Here is a 17786-nt window from a genome sequence, read left to right as displayed (position 1 = left end):
TGGTGTTTACCTATTCAAAATATTTAATTAAAATCAGTTGCCAGCATTTAAAAATTTGGACAGTCCAGACAAAGACCTGGACTTCCAGTTTCTCTTAAAAAACGGGAATTATCTGGCAATATTGGCCCACGTTCTCGCAAGGCAACAATGAGCTACAGCTGTGTCGCTTTGGCGGGGGGCATGCTGTCCAGGATTCTCGTATCAAATAGTTTCACTAATTGATTTTACCTGCCCGGCCCCTGTGGGCATTGGCATTTGCAGGCATCTCTGTGCCCCGATTTCAGATTCCATGGGGACAGGGAGTGGGGGTCTCATTACAGAAACGTGTGCTTTCCTCGGCTCCTCTGGGGGGTGACTGGTACCAAGTCAGACAAAGATATAAGAAAGCTACAGACCGGTATCCCTCGTGAATATAAATACAAAACTCCTCGACAAAGTATTAGCAGACTGAACCCAGCAACTTACAAAAAGGATTATTCACCATGACCAAGTGGGAGCTCCTAGAAATGCAAGGTTGGCTTAACATCTGAAAATCAACGTAACACACTGTATTACTAAAGGTCAACAACTATGCAGTCACCTCAGTAGATGCAGAGAAAGCATTTGACAGCATCCACCTGTGATAAAAAGCTCTGCTTGAGGTGAAAAGCGTTCTCCGAGAGGAGGGCCGGATGATTGGTTGACCCCCATCCCCACCCCACCCCAGGCAGCTGGAGGCATCCAGGCATTTTCCTCCCCATCTTACAGCAAAATTCCTCTTTGTCTTATGGTCAAGAGCACAACCATCTTGGGGTTTGCAAACACTCAAAGCAATCCTGACTCTGAGCAGCTGTCCCTGAGTCCTGTGGGTTGGCTGTGGACTCAAAAGCCCGAAGCCTTACCAGTCAGCATCAGCTGGATGCACTTCAGGCTTGCAAGCCGCTGGGGAGGGGCGGTGGGCCCAGGGCTGGTCTCTGCCCTCTTTCCTGGGACTTCTGGCGGGTCTGCTTTGCTGGCTACACATGATGGGAGTTTGAGGAAGGGGTTGAGGATCAGACTGCTCCAGACAAATGCCTTTGTTTGGATAAAGGTGTGGTTCTCCCAAAGAACCAAACCAGCCCAGGCTGAACGCTGGAAGCCGGCCCCTGCACCCGGAAGGACTTCCTCCCTGGGTCTTGCGAGGAGCTGCTCCATCACAAATGTGTTTCAGCAGCACCACTCTTCTGGGAGAGCCGGGCCTAGGCGTCCGTGAGGGAGACCTGGAGGAGCACCCCAAGAATAAGGTATGTGCCTTTCTTCTGTTGGCGTATCCAGGGTGGCTTCCCGGGGGCTCTAGCTGGGAGCAACGGCTCTCCGTTTAGGCCCCTGGTCTTGCTGCCCGAGAAGCGGGGAGACGTGAGGGCATTAGCTTGCACACGTACAATTGTTTGCTATGCCCAGGTTGCATCTTTGAGTGTAGAGATGGGACTTGTAGGCTGTCCGACTGGTGTTGAGTAGAGGGGAATGGAAAATATGTTCTTACACCGGGAACCACTGGGAGCAAGTCTGTTCATCAGGGGAAGGCTCATGCTGTAGCCCAGGTTCCCTTGTGTGTCTTTAATGCAGTGGTTCTCACCCTGGCTGGGTAGCTTGATTGGTTAGCAGTGGTTCTCAACCTTCTGGCCCTTTAAATACAGTCCCTCATGTTGTGACCCAACCATACAATTATTTTCGTTGCTACTTCAAAACCTGTAATGTTGCTACTGTTATGAATCGTAATGTAAATATCTGATATGCAGGATGGTCTTAGGCGACCCCTGTGAAAGGGTCGTTCGACCGCCAAAGGGGTCACAACCCACAGGTTGAGAACCGCTGGGTTAGAGCACCGTCCCTATACACCAAGGTTGTGGGTTGGACCCCCAGTCAGGGTCCCCAACCAATGAATGCATAAATAATTGGAACAAGTCGATATTTCTCTCCCTCTTTCTTTCTCTAAAATCAATTTAAAAACCCACAAAAACAAAAAACCCACCATGGTTCTCAGTCTTGGCTGCACATTGGAATCAGCTGGGCCACCCAGCAGCCCAGTTACATCAGCGTCCCTGGGGGAGGAGCCGCAGCATGGCTGGGTTCTGTGACTTCAGCGTGCACCAGGGCCCGGGTCAGTGCTTTTAAAGAACAGCAGTCAAGAGATTTTGCTACCTCTTCTCAGTCGTAACAACTGCACTTTTCCTTGTGTGTGTGTGTGTGTGTGAGAGAGAGAGAGAGAGAGAGAGAGAGAGAGAGAGAGAGAATATCTTTTTGTTGATTGCAGAGAAGGGAGAGGGAGAGATAGAAACATCAATGATGAGAATCATCGATCGGCTGCCTCCTGCACACCCCCCACTGGGGATCAAGCCCCCAACCCAGGCATGTGCCCTTGACCGGAATCGAACCCGGGACCCTTCAGTCTGTAGTCTGACACTCTATCCACTGAGCCAAACCAGCTAGGGCCCTTCTGTTTTCCAAACTTGATGGAAAAAGGTTTATTTTGGAAAAATGTAGAGGTCTCACCCTGGCTGGTGTGGCCCAGTTGGGTGGGTGTTATCCTGTGCACTCAGGGGTTGCTGGTTTGATTCCTGGTCAGGGCACATGCCAGTTTCAGGTTCGATCCCTGGTGGGGGAGTGCAGGAGGCAGCCGATCGATGCGCTCTCACATTTATGTTTCTCTTCTCCTTTCCTCCCTCTCTGAAACCAATAAACTATTCTAAAGAAAAAATTGTAGTGGCCTCAATATCCATCTCATGCCTTCCTGAGTTTGGAGTGGAACTGGGTTGAACTGGTTCCACCTCAGGTTCAGAGATGGGTGCTGACTGAGCTAAGCCACAAGGTAATCCTAGCTCAGCAACTCACCAAGGTTGCTCTGGCCTAAGCCATGGGCCACAGAAACTTGTTCGGGAGTGGTCAGTGGCCTCTCAGTTTTAAGAGTCTTGTTCAATAGGAGGAGCGGAAACCCTCTCAAGGAAGGTGAATGGAAGGGCCGATGAACACCGGGGTGCCTGCCTAGGATGAAGGTGACCATGTGGGTGTCAGAATGAAGATAAAAAAAAGGGACTGGAGCCCTTGCTGATATCGCTGAGCAGCCTTCCCCACTCAGGCAGTGGGTTACCTGCGTGTCCCCTTGATTCAGCCCAGTCTTAGTTGGAGTTCCTGTTATCTACCAGGGAGAGGGAGACTCTTATTCCATAAAAAAGGAGTCTAAAGCCAGAATCAGGTCATCGCAGACTTCCCTGGGAAGCACTCTGAGCTAGAGCCATCCCCTGAATTCTAGTTCAGGGCCACGGGCACGCAGTAGGGAACAAGCCACACGGAGACAGACACGAGGCTCATCCAATTCTTTGTCTTCCTGGCTGGGCCAAGGAAAGTCTCCTTTTGATGCCCGTGTGACCTGAACCCCCGATTTTCCCTTTTAACCAACAGAGCAAGTCTCATGCTCACAGACCTCAGCAAGCAGTTATAGGTGGCAAAATTTAGTGTTTTTTCTTTCTTGTATTTATTTTTATGAAGGCCATTAAATGGCAAATGATGTTGATTGTTCTTTTTTTGCAGAGATAGCTTTCTTTTTTAAAAAAGGGGAGTTGAAATATACCAAGTACACAGAGCAGTTCCTTAGGCAGATGTGGCAAAAATGAGGAAGACGGCAGCGTGAGCGAGCAGTTCGGAAAATGCTGTCAGGGAAAGTGTGTGTTGGTTGAGACGGGCTCGTGTCTCTGCCTCCACAGCACAGACAGGCTTTCTTATGAGGCTCGTTTTTGGTCAGGACCATGGCTGCGCGCTGTGGTTGGGAATTCCAGGGGCCACGGACTCAGCCTGGGTCCAAGTTACTTCTCTGAGCCTCCATGTTCTGAAACTGGGGGCTAATCCTCCCTTTACAGGGCTTTATTTGGGGCTGGAGCAGGACTGTTTTGAGGACTCAAATTACCTTAGAATCCAGTGTTCCACAGCCAGTCCCAGGAATACTTCCGCATGTTCACTGGCAAGGACTTGCTGAGCACGTGTGTACTGAGGATGTGCGCTGAGCTCCAGGCCTTTGGGAACAGTCACACTCCTCTGGCCTGGGTGTCCCCTCCTTGGAGGACAGGGCTCCGAGTTTGAGCCCCTTGGTTCCCTCCTCCCAGAGAAGCCACTATAGCTGTGCTGGCAGATGCAGCCGCCAGCAAGCTGTGCAGCGGTCTCCAAGGCAGGCTGAGTCCTACGCTCCCAGATGGCTGCTGGCCTCACACGGCTGTAGATGGCAGCCAACACAGATTTCCCATCAAGTACATTGGAAAAGCCTATCAGTTTCAACAAGGTGAACAGTTTGCTTAGTAGGATATCCATTTTGCTTCATTTAGTAATAAGACATGAATAAAGGTACAGGAAGATGTATCGCAAACACCAGTCGATGTTAAAACGGCTGTACATCTAAGACCTAATGGTGTACCGGGAGTGGGGGGAGGGTTGATGTGTACCACAGATGTACGTTGCATTCTGAAACACACAGACCTGCGACTTCATTTAAATAGAGCCGAAGACTCTGCATCTCTCCTGGCAATGACAGTACAACTCCCTTCCTGTCTAGTTGGGGAACGTTGAAGTCATGACTTCAGGATATGCAATTTCCCCCTTACATGCTTATTTTTGAACACAGCCCCCACCAGATTCAAGTTAGTGACCGTTAAAGCGGAGTAAGATGATGGGAAATAGCAGGATGCAGAGAATTACCAAATGGAGACCCTCATGTGGTACAAGCTTGAGTTTACTTTTAGGCTAACCTTCCCGTAGTAGCTGGCAGAAAAAGCCTCGCTTTTTTTCCTAGTTTGATGGTTGAGTTTATCTCAGCTGAAAAAGTCTTTTTCTAGAACACCTTACAGTGGCCAACTGGCTGCAACACTGTTTCAGAATGGTGGGAGCCGCCTCTTCTATTTCCAATCTTCTGGGGTTTGAGGTATTTTCACATGACACTTTGGTGAAACATACCTGCAGTTGGGGCCAACCCCATGAGCAAACAGGGTGGTCAGAAATGGGGGTTACAATGGATAGAATAGACCATTGCTGACGGGGGGCACCTACTGCTCTGTGAAGCCCACTATGTAAAGAGTAGACTTCACTCAAGCTAAGTGGTTCTCACGCTTTAGTGGTGGACAATCACCTAGAGATGCTTTGGGGGCCCCACCCAGAGGGTTTGGTGCTGGCAGCCTACAGTGAAGCACCCCTCTATGTGGCAGTCCTCATTGGCGAATGGCTTCAATGCTTCTAGTGAAGTGTTCCAAACAGGGCACTCACCCGTCTGCTAGATGGCTCTCAGAACTGGCGCGCATTTGTTCTCTTAACAAGTGTGCATTTTTACCAACGGCCAGGCATTTGGACCAGGCACACAGCTACAGGGCATAAAAGGCACAGATACTTCACAGCTTGGATCTCAGGAGGGGACAGACCCTGGAACTGCTCAGGGAACCAAAGACGGAACGACGACAATGCTTGCAAGTGCTGAAAGGGGAACCGCAGTGCTAGTCAGCTGGACTCCAGACGCTTGAAGGGCAAATGTTCTCTGGAATCATTCTTCCTTGTTATAAAGAAAATTTAAAGAATTGTTCAACTTCCAGTTGCATTCTCTAATTAAGTAGCAGTTTGCCACAGCTTTTATTTCCAGATTATTCCAAAAGCAAACAGTAAGCAACAACATTCTTTTAAAATGGCTTTTATTGAGACACTTTCAGGGCTTCTGCAACATGGTTAGTTGGTCCACTTCTTAGCTGGCTAAACTTTTCTGAAAGTCAACCAAGTCCACTCCCACCACCTCAGTAAGAAAGCACTCTTCTGTCTCTGCCCGAACACCCAACCAGGAACCCCACCCTGGCCATCTTGCACGTCTCTCATTAGTCCTCCATGGAGGATGAATAAGCCCAGGCCCAATTCTTCCCACCTGTTAATTAGGCAGAGTAATTTTCAAACAAAGTGAGATGGCTTAAGTTCAGCTGGTATTACTATCCTCAAGTAACAGACCTTCTTAACACTTGGAGTGCGGGAAACGAGTTAAGTCGGCTCGCGTGAATTGCGCGTACTCCGCGGGAGCCGTCTTAAAACTCGGTTCATATAGATTTGCGGTGGTGCGAGAAACGTGTAAACTCGGGCCGATTGTAACTGCGTATTACCAAATATTTGTTTGTAATCCACCCTTTTGGTGGATGGAACAAAACCAAAAGACAGAGCCATCTTATATTTTGGCGGGAAATTCACCTGCACTCCAAGTGTTAATGCCATTTCTCCCCACCTCCATTTGTTATTTGGGGATATCCTGTCCTAAATATTAGCTGGCATCCACAGAATTTATAACCTGACTGTGTAACAGAACTATATTAGCCCCATGCCACCCCTCATGCTAAAGACTCTAGTTTTATGCTTTCATCTGTATGGAGTAGCAGGACTAACATTTTACGGGGAGGTTGGGCAACTCTCAGGTAACAAAAGCATCAATGAGATGAATCTTTTGGAAAGTCTCAGAATTATAGAAACCAGTCTCTTCAGAAGTGAGAGGTGGCTGCCAAGCCTCTGCCCTCTGCATGGATCAGAGTTACAATTGCTGAGAATGTTAATTCTGCTCCTTGTAACTTCCCTTCTTTAGTATGAGTTGATCTTGGGAATCTTTGCATAGTAAATATACCAGCTCCTTCCATCTTGAAAGCCCTCCAAATGGGTGATCTCCAAGCCTTTTTCTTATTAACAAGGTGGTTGAGTTATAACAAAAGAGAGTAGTTTCCTGTTTAGTACAATTGTTCCCATCATAAGGTGAAACCTAACATTTACTTCATTTAGAAGAAAGAACACCAGGGCATTAAGATTCTGCTTGCAAATTAATGCCAATTTATGTTTACATCCTTTTATCATCGAGACATTTACATATATAAGCAGGGTATGCTCCTTAACAAAAGGGGGACTGGAAAAAAAAATGTTTATTTTAGCACTTAAAAAGGAAAAAGAAAAAAAAATTAACAGGTGCCTTGAAAGCCTTCTTCATGCCAGTGGCAGACCTTGGTCTCCACTAGTCTTTCCTCAGTGGCCTTGGCTCCATCTCGGATGAGAGCGCCATGGCATCAACTGGTACAGACATAATGGACACACAGAACTGTAATGTGTAATAAAGCAAATATTTACATTAAGCACAATACAGCAATTTATTTAGATGCTTAAAATGAATACAAAGGGAAATAAAGATCACAAAATTATACATACTACAACAGTGTGTCATATATTAAATGGTATAAATGAATACACCAGGTGGTGTTTAACTAAAGATAAAACTAAATATCCAAAATGCAGCAATCATTGGTTTGCTGCTTAACACAACACACTTTCATACAGATCTTAAAAGGTGTCAAAATTAGTAGCTGCAAAGTCAATTCTTGCGTGTGGTTTTAGCTTAAAAGATTTCAGAAAACAGATCTGAAATACCAGTTTTTGTTTGTCAGCTGTAATGTCAAGGATATTCAGAACAAGAAAAATTCTATAATACAAGAGAGTCCAGATATATATCTTACGTGGCTGGCCTCTGTTGCAAGATTGTACAAGGTTATGTGCAAAAACTAAGTCTGTTCAAAAGTTTATACTAGCGTAGTTTCAAGCTTTTGCTAGGTAAACTAGATACAGCGTTTGTTACACAGCAAGGGCAACACTAAAAAAGAAACATCTATGATGGGTACACAACAATATCATAAGCATTACCTGAATAGGTCTAAAAGACTGTACAAATATACATTTTAACTATTCAGAATGAATACATGAAAAAAAAATCAATTTTCCCCAGTCTACTATACACATTGGATTGGTAGCGTGTATGTTGGCCCTATGCTACCATGTGAATCAGGATAACACTTCTTAAGGACATTCAACCAAACATTTTACAGAGGGAAAGAAATGTTGAGAAGGCAGATAAAATAAACCTCTGCTTTTCCTTGTGTGCATTCGTGAGCCACCAGCTTATTGGTTTTTCACATTTAGTTACTGTGTCTGTCACAGCAAGTTCTAAAGCAAATCAGCCAGTCATGTATCATAGAAATAACCATCGGGACTGCAGTGGCCACATGTCCTTACAGCCTGATGACCCAGCAACTCAGAAGGCAGTACCAGTTAGAATATAGTTTTGCAGTCATACTCAAAGAACAGAGTTCCAGGCTGCAGCATGTCACTGATGCCAGAGAACCTGGCCCTGATGTCCGAGAACCTGTCACTTATGCCTGTTGGCTGCTCAGTTTAACTCCAGTTAAGCTGCCATGCATTGGCTCAGCTACTCCATCAGTCATGTTCTCAAACTGCTCCCCATCCTCACTGTCAATTGTGCTATTCTGCCACTCAATCTGTGGACCGGACAAGCGCTCATCATTTTCAGATGCATTCTTCCACTGTGACTGGTCCTTGGACCAAAACCCTTCAACTTTTCCATAGGAACTATTCTTCCATTTCAACTGCTCTCTGTCACCTTGCATGGTAGCCTTTTTTTTGGCAGCTGGCTTACTGCTCCTTGCATCCTCACTCTGGGAAGACTCATCGGACCAGGTTCCTGGTTTCATTTCACAAGTGTTGTCCTCAAAGTCTGACAGGTGCTGGGAACCAGGGCCGCTCTCAGACGGAGAAGCAGCACCTTTCCACTCTACAACATCATCTTGGTCAACCTCACTATCAGAAGCATCATGCATTAGTTTGGTTGTTTCCTCAGTCAAATGAATAGTTTCATATTTTGAACCATCCACATCTTTTTGGTCTAGCTTTCCCTCAGATTCTAAAGCATCCTCAGAAATTACCTTCTGTATATGCTCCTCTGGATTATCATTAGGGATTTTAGGCTCAACTTCAAAAACAGGGTCAAAAGGGCTACCACTTCCATTGGATTCTTCTTCCAAATTTTCAAAACTGTCTGAGGAATTGTCATCTTCCTTCCCAAGGTGGAGCTTTTTGTCAGCAGTTTTACTAGCATTAACTCTGGAATCTTTCTCATCATGATTTTCAAATAACCACTCAGCATCAAAATCCATCTCATGCTTAACTTTGTTTAACTCTTTCATGTTGAAGCCCAGTAACACACCAGGCTTGTACTTCTCACAGTCTCGGACACACTTCTTCCTCTTGTTACTAAAGTGGGAAGCAATGTCACTCTTCCACAACCATAAACTGGCTGCCAGCTTCTCAATTTCTCTCCTGGTGGGATAGGGCTGTTTGTTGAAATACTTTGTTAGGAAGCTTTTCCTGTCTTCATAGGAATCATCTTCATGACCCTTGGGGTCTAAAGCTAAAACAACAGGTTCCTCGGGCTTCTCCTCAAAGAAGCTGGGTGAATCACTATCATCATCTAACTTTCGCTTTTTCGTCAAGGGAAATTCTATTTGCTCGTAAGTGCGCTTCACAGGTGCCAGTCCTGGTGACTGATTAAGCCGAGAGGGTGCATTTGTCTTATCCTGGCCATTCTGGGTCTTCCCAACACCCCTGCAGTGAACTAGATGCAGAGTGATAGTTGAGGCAGTCATGTTGCTGGTATACACACCAAGGCAATGGATACATTTGTAGGTAAGCTTTTTCTCCACTGGATGAACCGTCTGAATAACTTGGTGCCTCTCTCGTAAGTGATGTGCAAGTGCATCAGATATGGGTCCTTTTAGGATTGAAAAGCAAAGAGGGCAAAGGGTTTTTCCGATATCTTTTTTATAGGGTACTGCAGCTTGAGGTGAACTTCTAACAGGGGCATCTGCTTTTTCCGGAACTTTTGGCTGTGGCTTTGGAGGGATTGGAGGGTTACTTTGGGCATGATAAGCAACAGATTCAGCTGGGGCATCCCTCAGGTTGTATGTGGTTACAAGGAGATGAATGTTAGTGTGACTACCCTGCTGCAATGTCAAATCAAAACTCAAGGTAGAATCTGTTTTAGGTCCCAACTCTTCATCAATGTGAACCATCCTCATGTGTGCTGCCATCTTTTCCACATCATTGAAAGTTGAACGGCAGAATGGACAAGACAGACCATGAATTAACATATGGTTGAGCAGGGTATCTGTGGGCAAATAGCGATTACAGTAGAGGCATTTGCTAGTAAAATTGTGGATTTTCATAATGTAGTTGGCTACTGCTGGGACTTTCTCAGCTTTATGTTCTTTTTCGAAGTGCACACTATAGACATTTTCAGGAAAAAGCTCATTACAGATTGTACATATTTTCCACTTTTGGGTTGAGGAAGTATTGGCCAGGGGTGGGCCTGTGGCAGCTGCAGTAGGTTTGGAACTGGACTGACCTAATACTCTGGATGCCTGGGACTGGGAGAGGGAAGGAGACTTTAACTGGCCGGATGAGACAGAAGAAGCATTAGCAGATTGCAGGGAGTATCGTGCTGGTGCCTGGGACCTTTGTTCTGCCCCAAGCCCGAAAGATCTTCCATTTCCACTTGGAAGTAACTGCTTCACAGACTGAGACTGCTGAGGGATGGAAACTGGTGCGTTGCCACCTAGACCCAGTCTCATTGACTGACCAACGCCATAGCCCTGGCCTACAGATTTGACTCCATAATTGTTCTGCTGTAGGTGGACATTGGACATCATGTTGACTCCTGTAGAATTTAAGTTAGGCTTTGGTATTGAGAGTCGATTTACCATCTGCTGTGAAGGCAAAGATCGGACGTTTCCAGAAGCAAGGGAACCAATTCTTGATTGAAGTCCCAGGCCCTTCTTCTCTTGAGGTTTGGGAGCAATTAGCATCAGAGGCTTGGATCGGGGAACTACCACATTTGTGTGCCCAATCATGGCAGTGACCTGATAGCCTATGCGTTCGTGGTCTTCGATGACATGCTGTACCAAAGCTTCATAGGACTTTGGTATGAAAAGGCATCGCTTGCAGTGAATACTACCCTCTTCCCAGGCATTTGGGCTTAAGGGGACAGCACCGTTGAGTGATTTTTCGCCTGACTTTGCTATGTAAGGTGCTGCCACATGCTGAAAATGTTCCCTGTAAATGTGCTTCCTAACTACTTCATAAAGAGGATCGCGGTAAGTGCACTTCTTACAGTAATAAACAGCTTGCTCCACACTGTCAGCCTGCTTAGGTTTAAGGCCATCATTTTTGCTTTTATCTTTGAAAGTGCTGAGGCTGCTACTTGGTGTGCTGGCGTTTGGAGCATGAAATATTTTAATGTGTGTTTCCAAAGTCTTTTTGTCTGCATTGAAGGTACAGTAGGGGCAATTAAGGAGAATCCTATTTTCAAAGTCTTCACTATGGACATTCCGAAAATGACTTTTGTAGGCAGAGAAGAATTTTGAAGAAAATGGACAAGCGCTGCAGCAAAAAGGTTTTGTCCGATAGTCCTAAAGAAAAGACAAGACTGGAATCAGAATGCCACTTCAGATAGGCAATAACAGGTTCTAGGTTCTTGTTCTTAAAAAACATTATTTTTAGAGCTGAAACTCTACCATGTGTATGGGTTAATAATGCGGATTTTATAATAAAAGAAAACACGATAATTTCAAAAGAAACATCAAAAGTGCTTTATTCAAAGTAATGTCCATTGCTAGCTACACATTTCCCCCATCTTTCAGGTAATTTGTGGATACCGTCCCTATAGAACTTTTCTTGTTTTGAGATAAACCATTCAGAGACCCAATTTTCCACTTCTTGGTATGTTTTGAAGTGCTGCTCAGAAAGTGCATGTGCCATTGATTGGAACAAATGGTAATCTGAAGGAGCAAGGTCTGGTGAATACCAGAATAACTTAACTTTCTGGCAGGTGTGTTAATACTTCCCAAGCAAGATCTTTTAACATGTCTTTAATTGGTTTTGAAGTGTGTAATGGTGCATCATCATGAAGCAAAATTACTTTGCCATATCTTCTGGCCCATTCTGGCCGTTTTACAAGCAAAGCGTGGTTCAAATTGATTATTTGTTGTCGGTAGCAATCAGTATTAATGGTTTCACCTGGTTTTAGAAGCTCATAATACACCACACCTTTCTGATCCCACCAAACGCAGAGCATTGTCTTCTTTCTGAAGCGATCTGGCCTTGCAGTCGATGTTGATGGCTGACCTGGATTAACCCATGGTTTTGTGCGTTTGGGATTCTCAAAATAAATCCACTTTTCATCGCCAGTCACAACTCGATGCAAAAAAGACTTTCTTTCATCCCGTTGAAGCAACATTTTACTGATGACTTTTTGGTTTTCCATTTGTCTTTCATTCAGTTGATATGGCACCCATTTTCCTTCCTTTAAAATCTTTCCCATTGCTTGTAAATGATCGGAAATTGTTTGCTGAGCAACGTTTAATCTTTCTGCAAGTTGTTTTTGAGTTTGACATGCATCTTCATCCAATAATGCTTGTAATTGTTGGTCTTCAAACTTTTTTGGTTGACCTGGACGTTCTTTGTCTTTCACATTGAAATCATCACTTTTAAAGCATTTAAACCAGCGTTCACAAGTATCTTGAGATGGAGCATGTTCACCATAAGCTTCCTGAAGTATACGATAACTTTTAGCAGCACTTTTCTTCAAAATAAAGTAATGAATTAAAACTTCCCGCAAATGCTTTTTTGGCACAAAATTCAACATTTTAAAACGTAAAATTATCTATGATGTTAACACCTTCAGAAAATTTGACATATGGAGTTTGAAGCTTGTTGTCAATACAACAAAATAGCATATATAACAAATCACATATATATCAACATATGTGTAACTCCATCTATTGAAATCCGCATTATTAACCGGTACACCTGGTATTTTTTTCTTTTGCAAAATAAATTTATGAAACAAAGTCAAATGAGAAAGCTGTTCTAAACTAAATATTTTTGAGTTCCACAGTGTAAATTTAAAAACAAACAAACAAAAACCCCTCAATTTTAAGTTCTTATTCAATGCTTGGGAAAGATCAGAGTCACATTTGCTGATTGAATGGCTTGAAGATAAATGGTTTATAGGTAGAAATGAATGAATAAACTGTGTAATCACTTTCACTCTGTGAATTAGTAAGGCTTCAGAATTACTATATAATAAAATTCAAAGCCCAGAGTGTTGTAGTACAATTAAGCAATAAAATATAAAGGCACACCTTTTATCCTTCCCATCATGGAAAAAATTTCATTTAAAAAAAGGCACAGCTTCAAAAATCTCAAAACATTTTTTCCTCTGATTGAAGTCCAGTATAGTTTTCAGATTTCATTGCTGATCAAAATACTGATCCGAAAGTAGGCTTTCTTCTACAATCCATGCTCTTCTTCTTAAGAGCAGCCTCAAAAGAAGTAATGAATAGACAGCTTCTTTGATTCAAATTAAGAAGTAAAATAAAAAATGTCCTACAGACTGAGGAGTCAATGATGTTACCAAAAGCCAGAAGCACTGGTATCAAAGAGCAACTTCCAGAATTATGCTCATTGACACTTAATGTAGTAATTTGGTCCTTTGATGAGGACAGGTCACACAAGGTTGGTTAGAGATTCTATTTTCTCCCTAGAAGCCTACTTTGTTTAAGATATTGGTTTGAATCAAAATAAAAGATCCACTCTCCCTTAAGTCTCAACCCTTCTTTAGTGTTGGAATATGAGGATTTGGGATTCATGAAACTGAATAATATGTCCCACTTGGAAGCTTTTGTATTCTAAGACTGTTGGTTAATACCTTTTCCTGGGGAATTAATAGTAAGAAAAAAACCAGAAAGTTATACTATCAAATTTCTGAGGAAGAGTTTAAAAGTACTAATTCCTTGCCAAGTATATTCTGATAAATGAACAGATATATAATCCAGAATTACAATTTCTACTGAAACAGGTAATTGTAAAGTTAGAATTGACAATCAATTCTCCCGGTGGAAAAGGAAATACCATCTACTAACTCTCTCTCTGTCATACTTTCACCTGATACTTGTTAGTATCGCTGGTGCTGCACACTAGATGTAATATTGTTTTTAACTCCTATTTGTAAAAACTCTCTGTCACTGCTATCTTACAGAACCACCAAACCCTCCCCCATGTGCTGGCTTAGGCCCCCCATAGAGGTGGGGTGAGAGCAACAAAAAGGATTAAGAAAACTTAAAAGGAAGAAAGAGTATGGTCTTCTCTTCTCTAGAAAAAACAAGAATTGCAACAGACAGAAAATGATGGATAATGGAGATGAACAGAATGTTGGAGGGAATATTTTAGAAATAGTGGTAGTACTTTTGGGGGAGGGGAGAATGCTGGTATATAATGGACTTCAGAACTTTAAGACACAAAATTTCTAAATTTCACACTTGAAGTTTTAGTCCAATGACAAAAAAGAGGTTTTTTCTAGTTTCCCTACTAAAGAAAATATGAAATACAGTCATGCGTCGCATTACCAACAGATATATGTTCTGAGAAATATATCATTAGAAGAGTTAGTCGTTGTATATCTAGATCGGGGTCCTCAAACTATGGCCCGCGGGCCACATGCAAATACAAATATTGTATTTGTTCCCGTTTTGTTTTTTCACTTCAAAATAAGGTATGTGCAGTGTGCATAGGAATTTGTTCATAGTTTTTTTTTAAACTATAGTCCGGCCCTCCAACGGTCTGAGGGACAGTGAACTGGCCCCCTGTTTAAAAAGTTTGAGGACCCCTGATCTAGATGGTATAGCCTACTACATACCTGGGCTATATGGTGTATAGCCTGTTACACCTAGGCTACAAATCTGTATAACATGTTACTATAGTGAATACTACAGGCAATCTATAATAATAAGAGTGTAATATGCTAATTAGAGCAGAAGTCCTTCCTGGCGACCTTCCTGACAAAGCAGGGGCTGTAAGGGAAGCCTGGGTCCTGGGTGCCAGAGGGAAGCCGGTGCCGGCAGCCAGAGGAAGGAAGGTGTACTCTTGCACGAATTTCGGGCATCGGGCCTCTAGTTATAACATGGTTAAACATTATGAATCTAAACACAGAATAGGTACAATAAAAATATAACATAAAAGATAAAAAATGGTAAACCTGTATAGAGAGAGCACTTACCAAGAATGGAGCCTGCAAGACTGAAGGTGCTCTGGTTGAGTGAGTGAGTGAGTGAACATGAAGGCCTAGGACATTACTGTACATGACTACAGACTTTATAAACACTGCACATACAGATTACACTAAATTCATTAAAAAATGTCTTTCAAGCCGAAACCGGTTTGGCTCAGTGGATGGAGCGTTGGCCTGCGGACTGGAGGGTCCCGGGTTCGATTCCGGTCAAGGGCATGTACCTGGGTTGCGGGCACATCCCCAGTGGGGGATGTACGGGAGGCGGCTGATCGATGTTTCTCTCTCATCGATGTTTCTGACTCTCTATTTCTCTCCCTTCCTCTCTGTAAAAAATCAATAAAATTTATAAAAAAAAAAAATGTCTTTCAATAAATTAACCTTAGCTTACTGTAAACTTTTTACTTTATAAACTTAAAAATTTTAATTTTGACTCTTTTTATAACAGCTCAAAGCGTAAACACATTGTATAGCTGTATAAAAATTATTTTTTCTTTATATCCTTATTCTACAAGCTTTTTTTCTATTTAATTTTTAAAAATACTTTTTTTGTTGTTTTGTTAAACACACAAACACATTAGTCTAGCCCTATACAATGTCATCTATATCACTGTCTTTCACCTCCACATCTCATCCCATTGGAAGGTTTTCAGGGGCAGTAACACGCATCTCTGAGGATAACACTGCTTTCTTCTGGAACACCTCCTGAAGGACCTGCCTGAGGCTCTTCTTGAAGTGACTTCACTCTTTTCAGAAATACAGTGGAACCTCGTTTCTAGAACTTAATTCGTTCCAGAAAGCTGCTCGAAAACCGAATCTTTTAAACCAAATCTTTTTTCCCATTAGAAATAATGTAAATTGAATGTGTTCCAAACCCCTAGTGATTCCGTTCTTTCTTATAGATAGTACATGTGTACTGTTAAATTTATAAATAAACACTCCTTTTCTTAAATTAATTGAGCCACTCCCTACTAGCCTTAAATTTTTCATATACTACTGCTTGGAAATGCTATCACCAGCTAATTGCTTTTCCTTTATACAATCAACAAGTTTTTCTACGTATTCAATTGCCTGTGATTGTTGTTTGGTGAGCACTTTCACACCCTTAGGAATATTAGCACTCTCAAAATTCCTAAATTGTGCTAACCCTCGATTTCTCTAGCAACAAAAGCATTCTCTCCTTTGTTGCTTTTTATCTTGCTGAGGTATCACATGAAAGGGTCACATCAAAAACTGAAGTTTTGGTTGACAACTGAGACATTTTTTACTGTGAATAACTTGGCTGAGAATCCAACTGTTCAAGATGGGAGATGTTTGAGAACCGAGATTTGACTGTCCATGGTGGTTTGTTTGGTTTATTTCTTTTTTCATTATAGATTTGCTTGTAAACAAATAATGCACCATGAACATTCCTCTCTATGTAATGAGAACCTTTCTATGTTTGGGTCCATGTTTTCAAACTTCGTAAGGAGCTTGCTGAATGAAGTCAGCAAAAACTTCTGCCAAAGCCTTCACCATGAAGATTCTTTTTCTTCTCTTGCAGTTTCCTTTTCTCTTGCCTTTTCTTCAGCTATTTGTTCCTGTTCCATTTGTTCCTGTTCCACTCCTAATGAGTCCTCATTAGTCAGTTCCTCAGGAATCACCTCTAGGAGCTATACATACACAGGTTAGTGGTTTGCCACTGTTCAGCCATAGCCTGACTGATTTTTGCAACATCCTCATCCTTGACAAATCCTTTGAAGACATGGATGGACTTGTGTGTCTTCTTCCAGATGCCTTTCATATATGCCTAGATGACATCACCCTAAGCAGGTTTCTTATGCAGTCTTAGATATTGTAGTAATTCTAGAACTTCATCAGTATATTCTCAGTGTTTTTATATTGCAGCAATAGCCTGGGCAAAGGTCCTGGCTTTAAAAGCTGCTATAACTCCTTGATCCATTGGTTGAATCAAAGAGGTTGTCTGGAGGGAGAAACACTACTTTGATGTTGGGGTGAAGATCACCAATAAAAGGAAGATGTCCTGCAGCATAAACAACAGTAAACAAAGTTCCTTGAAAGGTGTTATTCTCCAAATAGTATTTCTCCATTTTGCTGCTGTAGCAACTCAGGAGGGCATCTTGGAAGAGAAGCTGGGTCATCCATGACATCCTATTGCTCCTGTGTTATACTATCAGTGTTATACTACCAGCTTATTGATATGGTTGAAGACCCTGAGGTTCTGTGTGTCAGATCACAAAGGGTTCCAATTTGTAGCCTGCAACATTGCCCCCAAGCAAGACTGCTATCCTGTCCTTAAAGCCTTGAAACTTGGCATTGACTTGGCCTCCTTATGGGCTTCAAGACATCTGTTTCCAGAGTATGGAGATTTCATCCATATAGAATTATTTACTCTGGCAAGTAATTTTCTTTCACAATCAGTTTATATAGTTTCCAAAAATTCTTCTGCTGCCTTCACATCAGCAATAGCAGAATCAACACTCACTTTTTCACATTATGTAATGAATGATGATTCATTCTTGAATCCTTCAAACTACTCAGAGCTAGGAGTATACTCAACGTCACAAACAAACATTTTGATTTGGCCAGGATCGTCATGATGCTGAGAAATATAAGCTTCTGTGTGGTCTTTAATCCAGGTCATTAAAAGTTTCTCCATATCTGATATATGAATTTTTGTTAGTCTCGTTGCCTTCAATGAAGCAGATCCTATAACAGCTTCTGTACCTTTGTTCTTGTTCTTCAAGATTGTAGCTATGGTGGAATGGGACATGCCTGACTGACTAGCAATAACTATCACCGGTTTTCCACCTTC

At 42.7% G+C, this 17786-nt stretch overlaps 1 protein-coding gene across 5 annotated transcripts in view; it reads right to left on the bottom strand.

The window, feature by feature from the left end:
• Positions 1-6811: 6811 nt before the first annotated feature.
• Positions 6812-17786, bottom strand: part of ADNP (activity dependent neuroprotector homeobox) — a 44081-nt gene continuing 33106 nt past the window's right edge. For all 5 annotated transcript variants that reach the window (XM_014463645.2, XM_006097966.3, XM_023761729.1 and 2 more), the window contains one exon: positions 6812-11315. In XM_014463645.2, the coding sequence (XP_014319131.1) occupies positions 8205-11315 (3111 nt within the window). In that variant the 3' untranslated portion in view covers positions 6812-8204. The remainder of the gene's footprint in view (positions 11316-17786) is intronic.

The sequence above is a fragment of the Myotis lucifugus genome, unplaced genomic scaffold, assembly GCF_000147115.1.
Source record: "Myotis lucifugus unplaced genomic scaffold, Myoluc2.0 scaffold_215, whole genome shotgun sequence".
In the NCBI taxonomy this organism is placed as follows: Eukaryota; Metazoa; Chordata; class Mammalia; order Chiroptera; family Vespertilionidae; genus Myotis; species Myotis lucifugus.
Note: the sequence above shows the minus strand (reverse complement) of the source record. Positions and strands in the feature narration are given on the sequence as shown.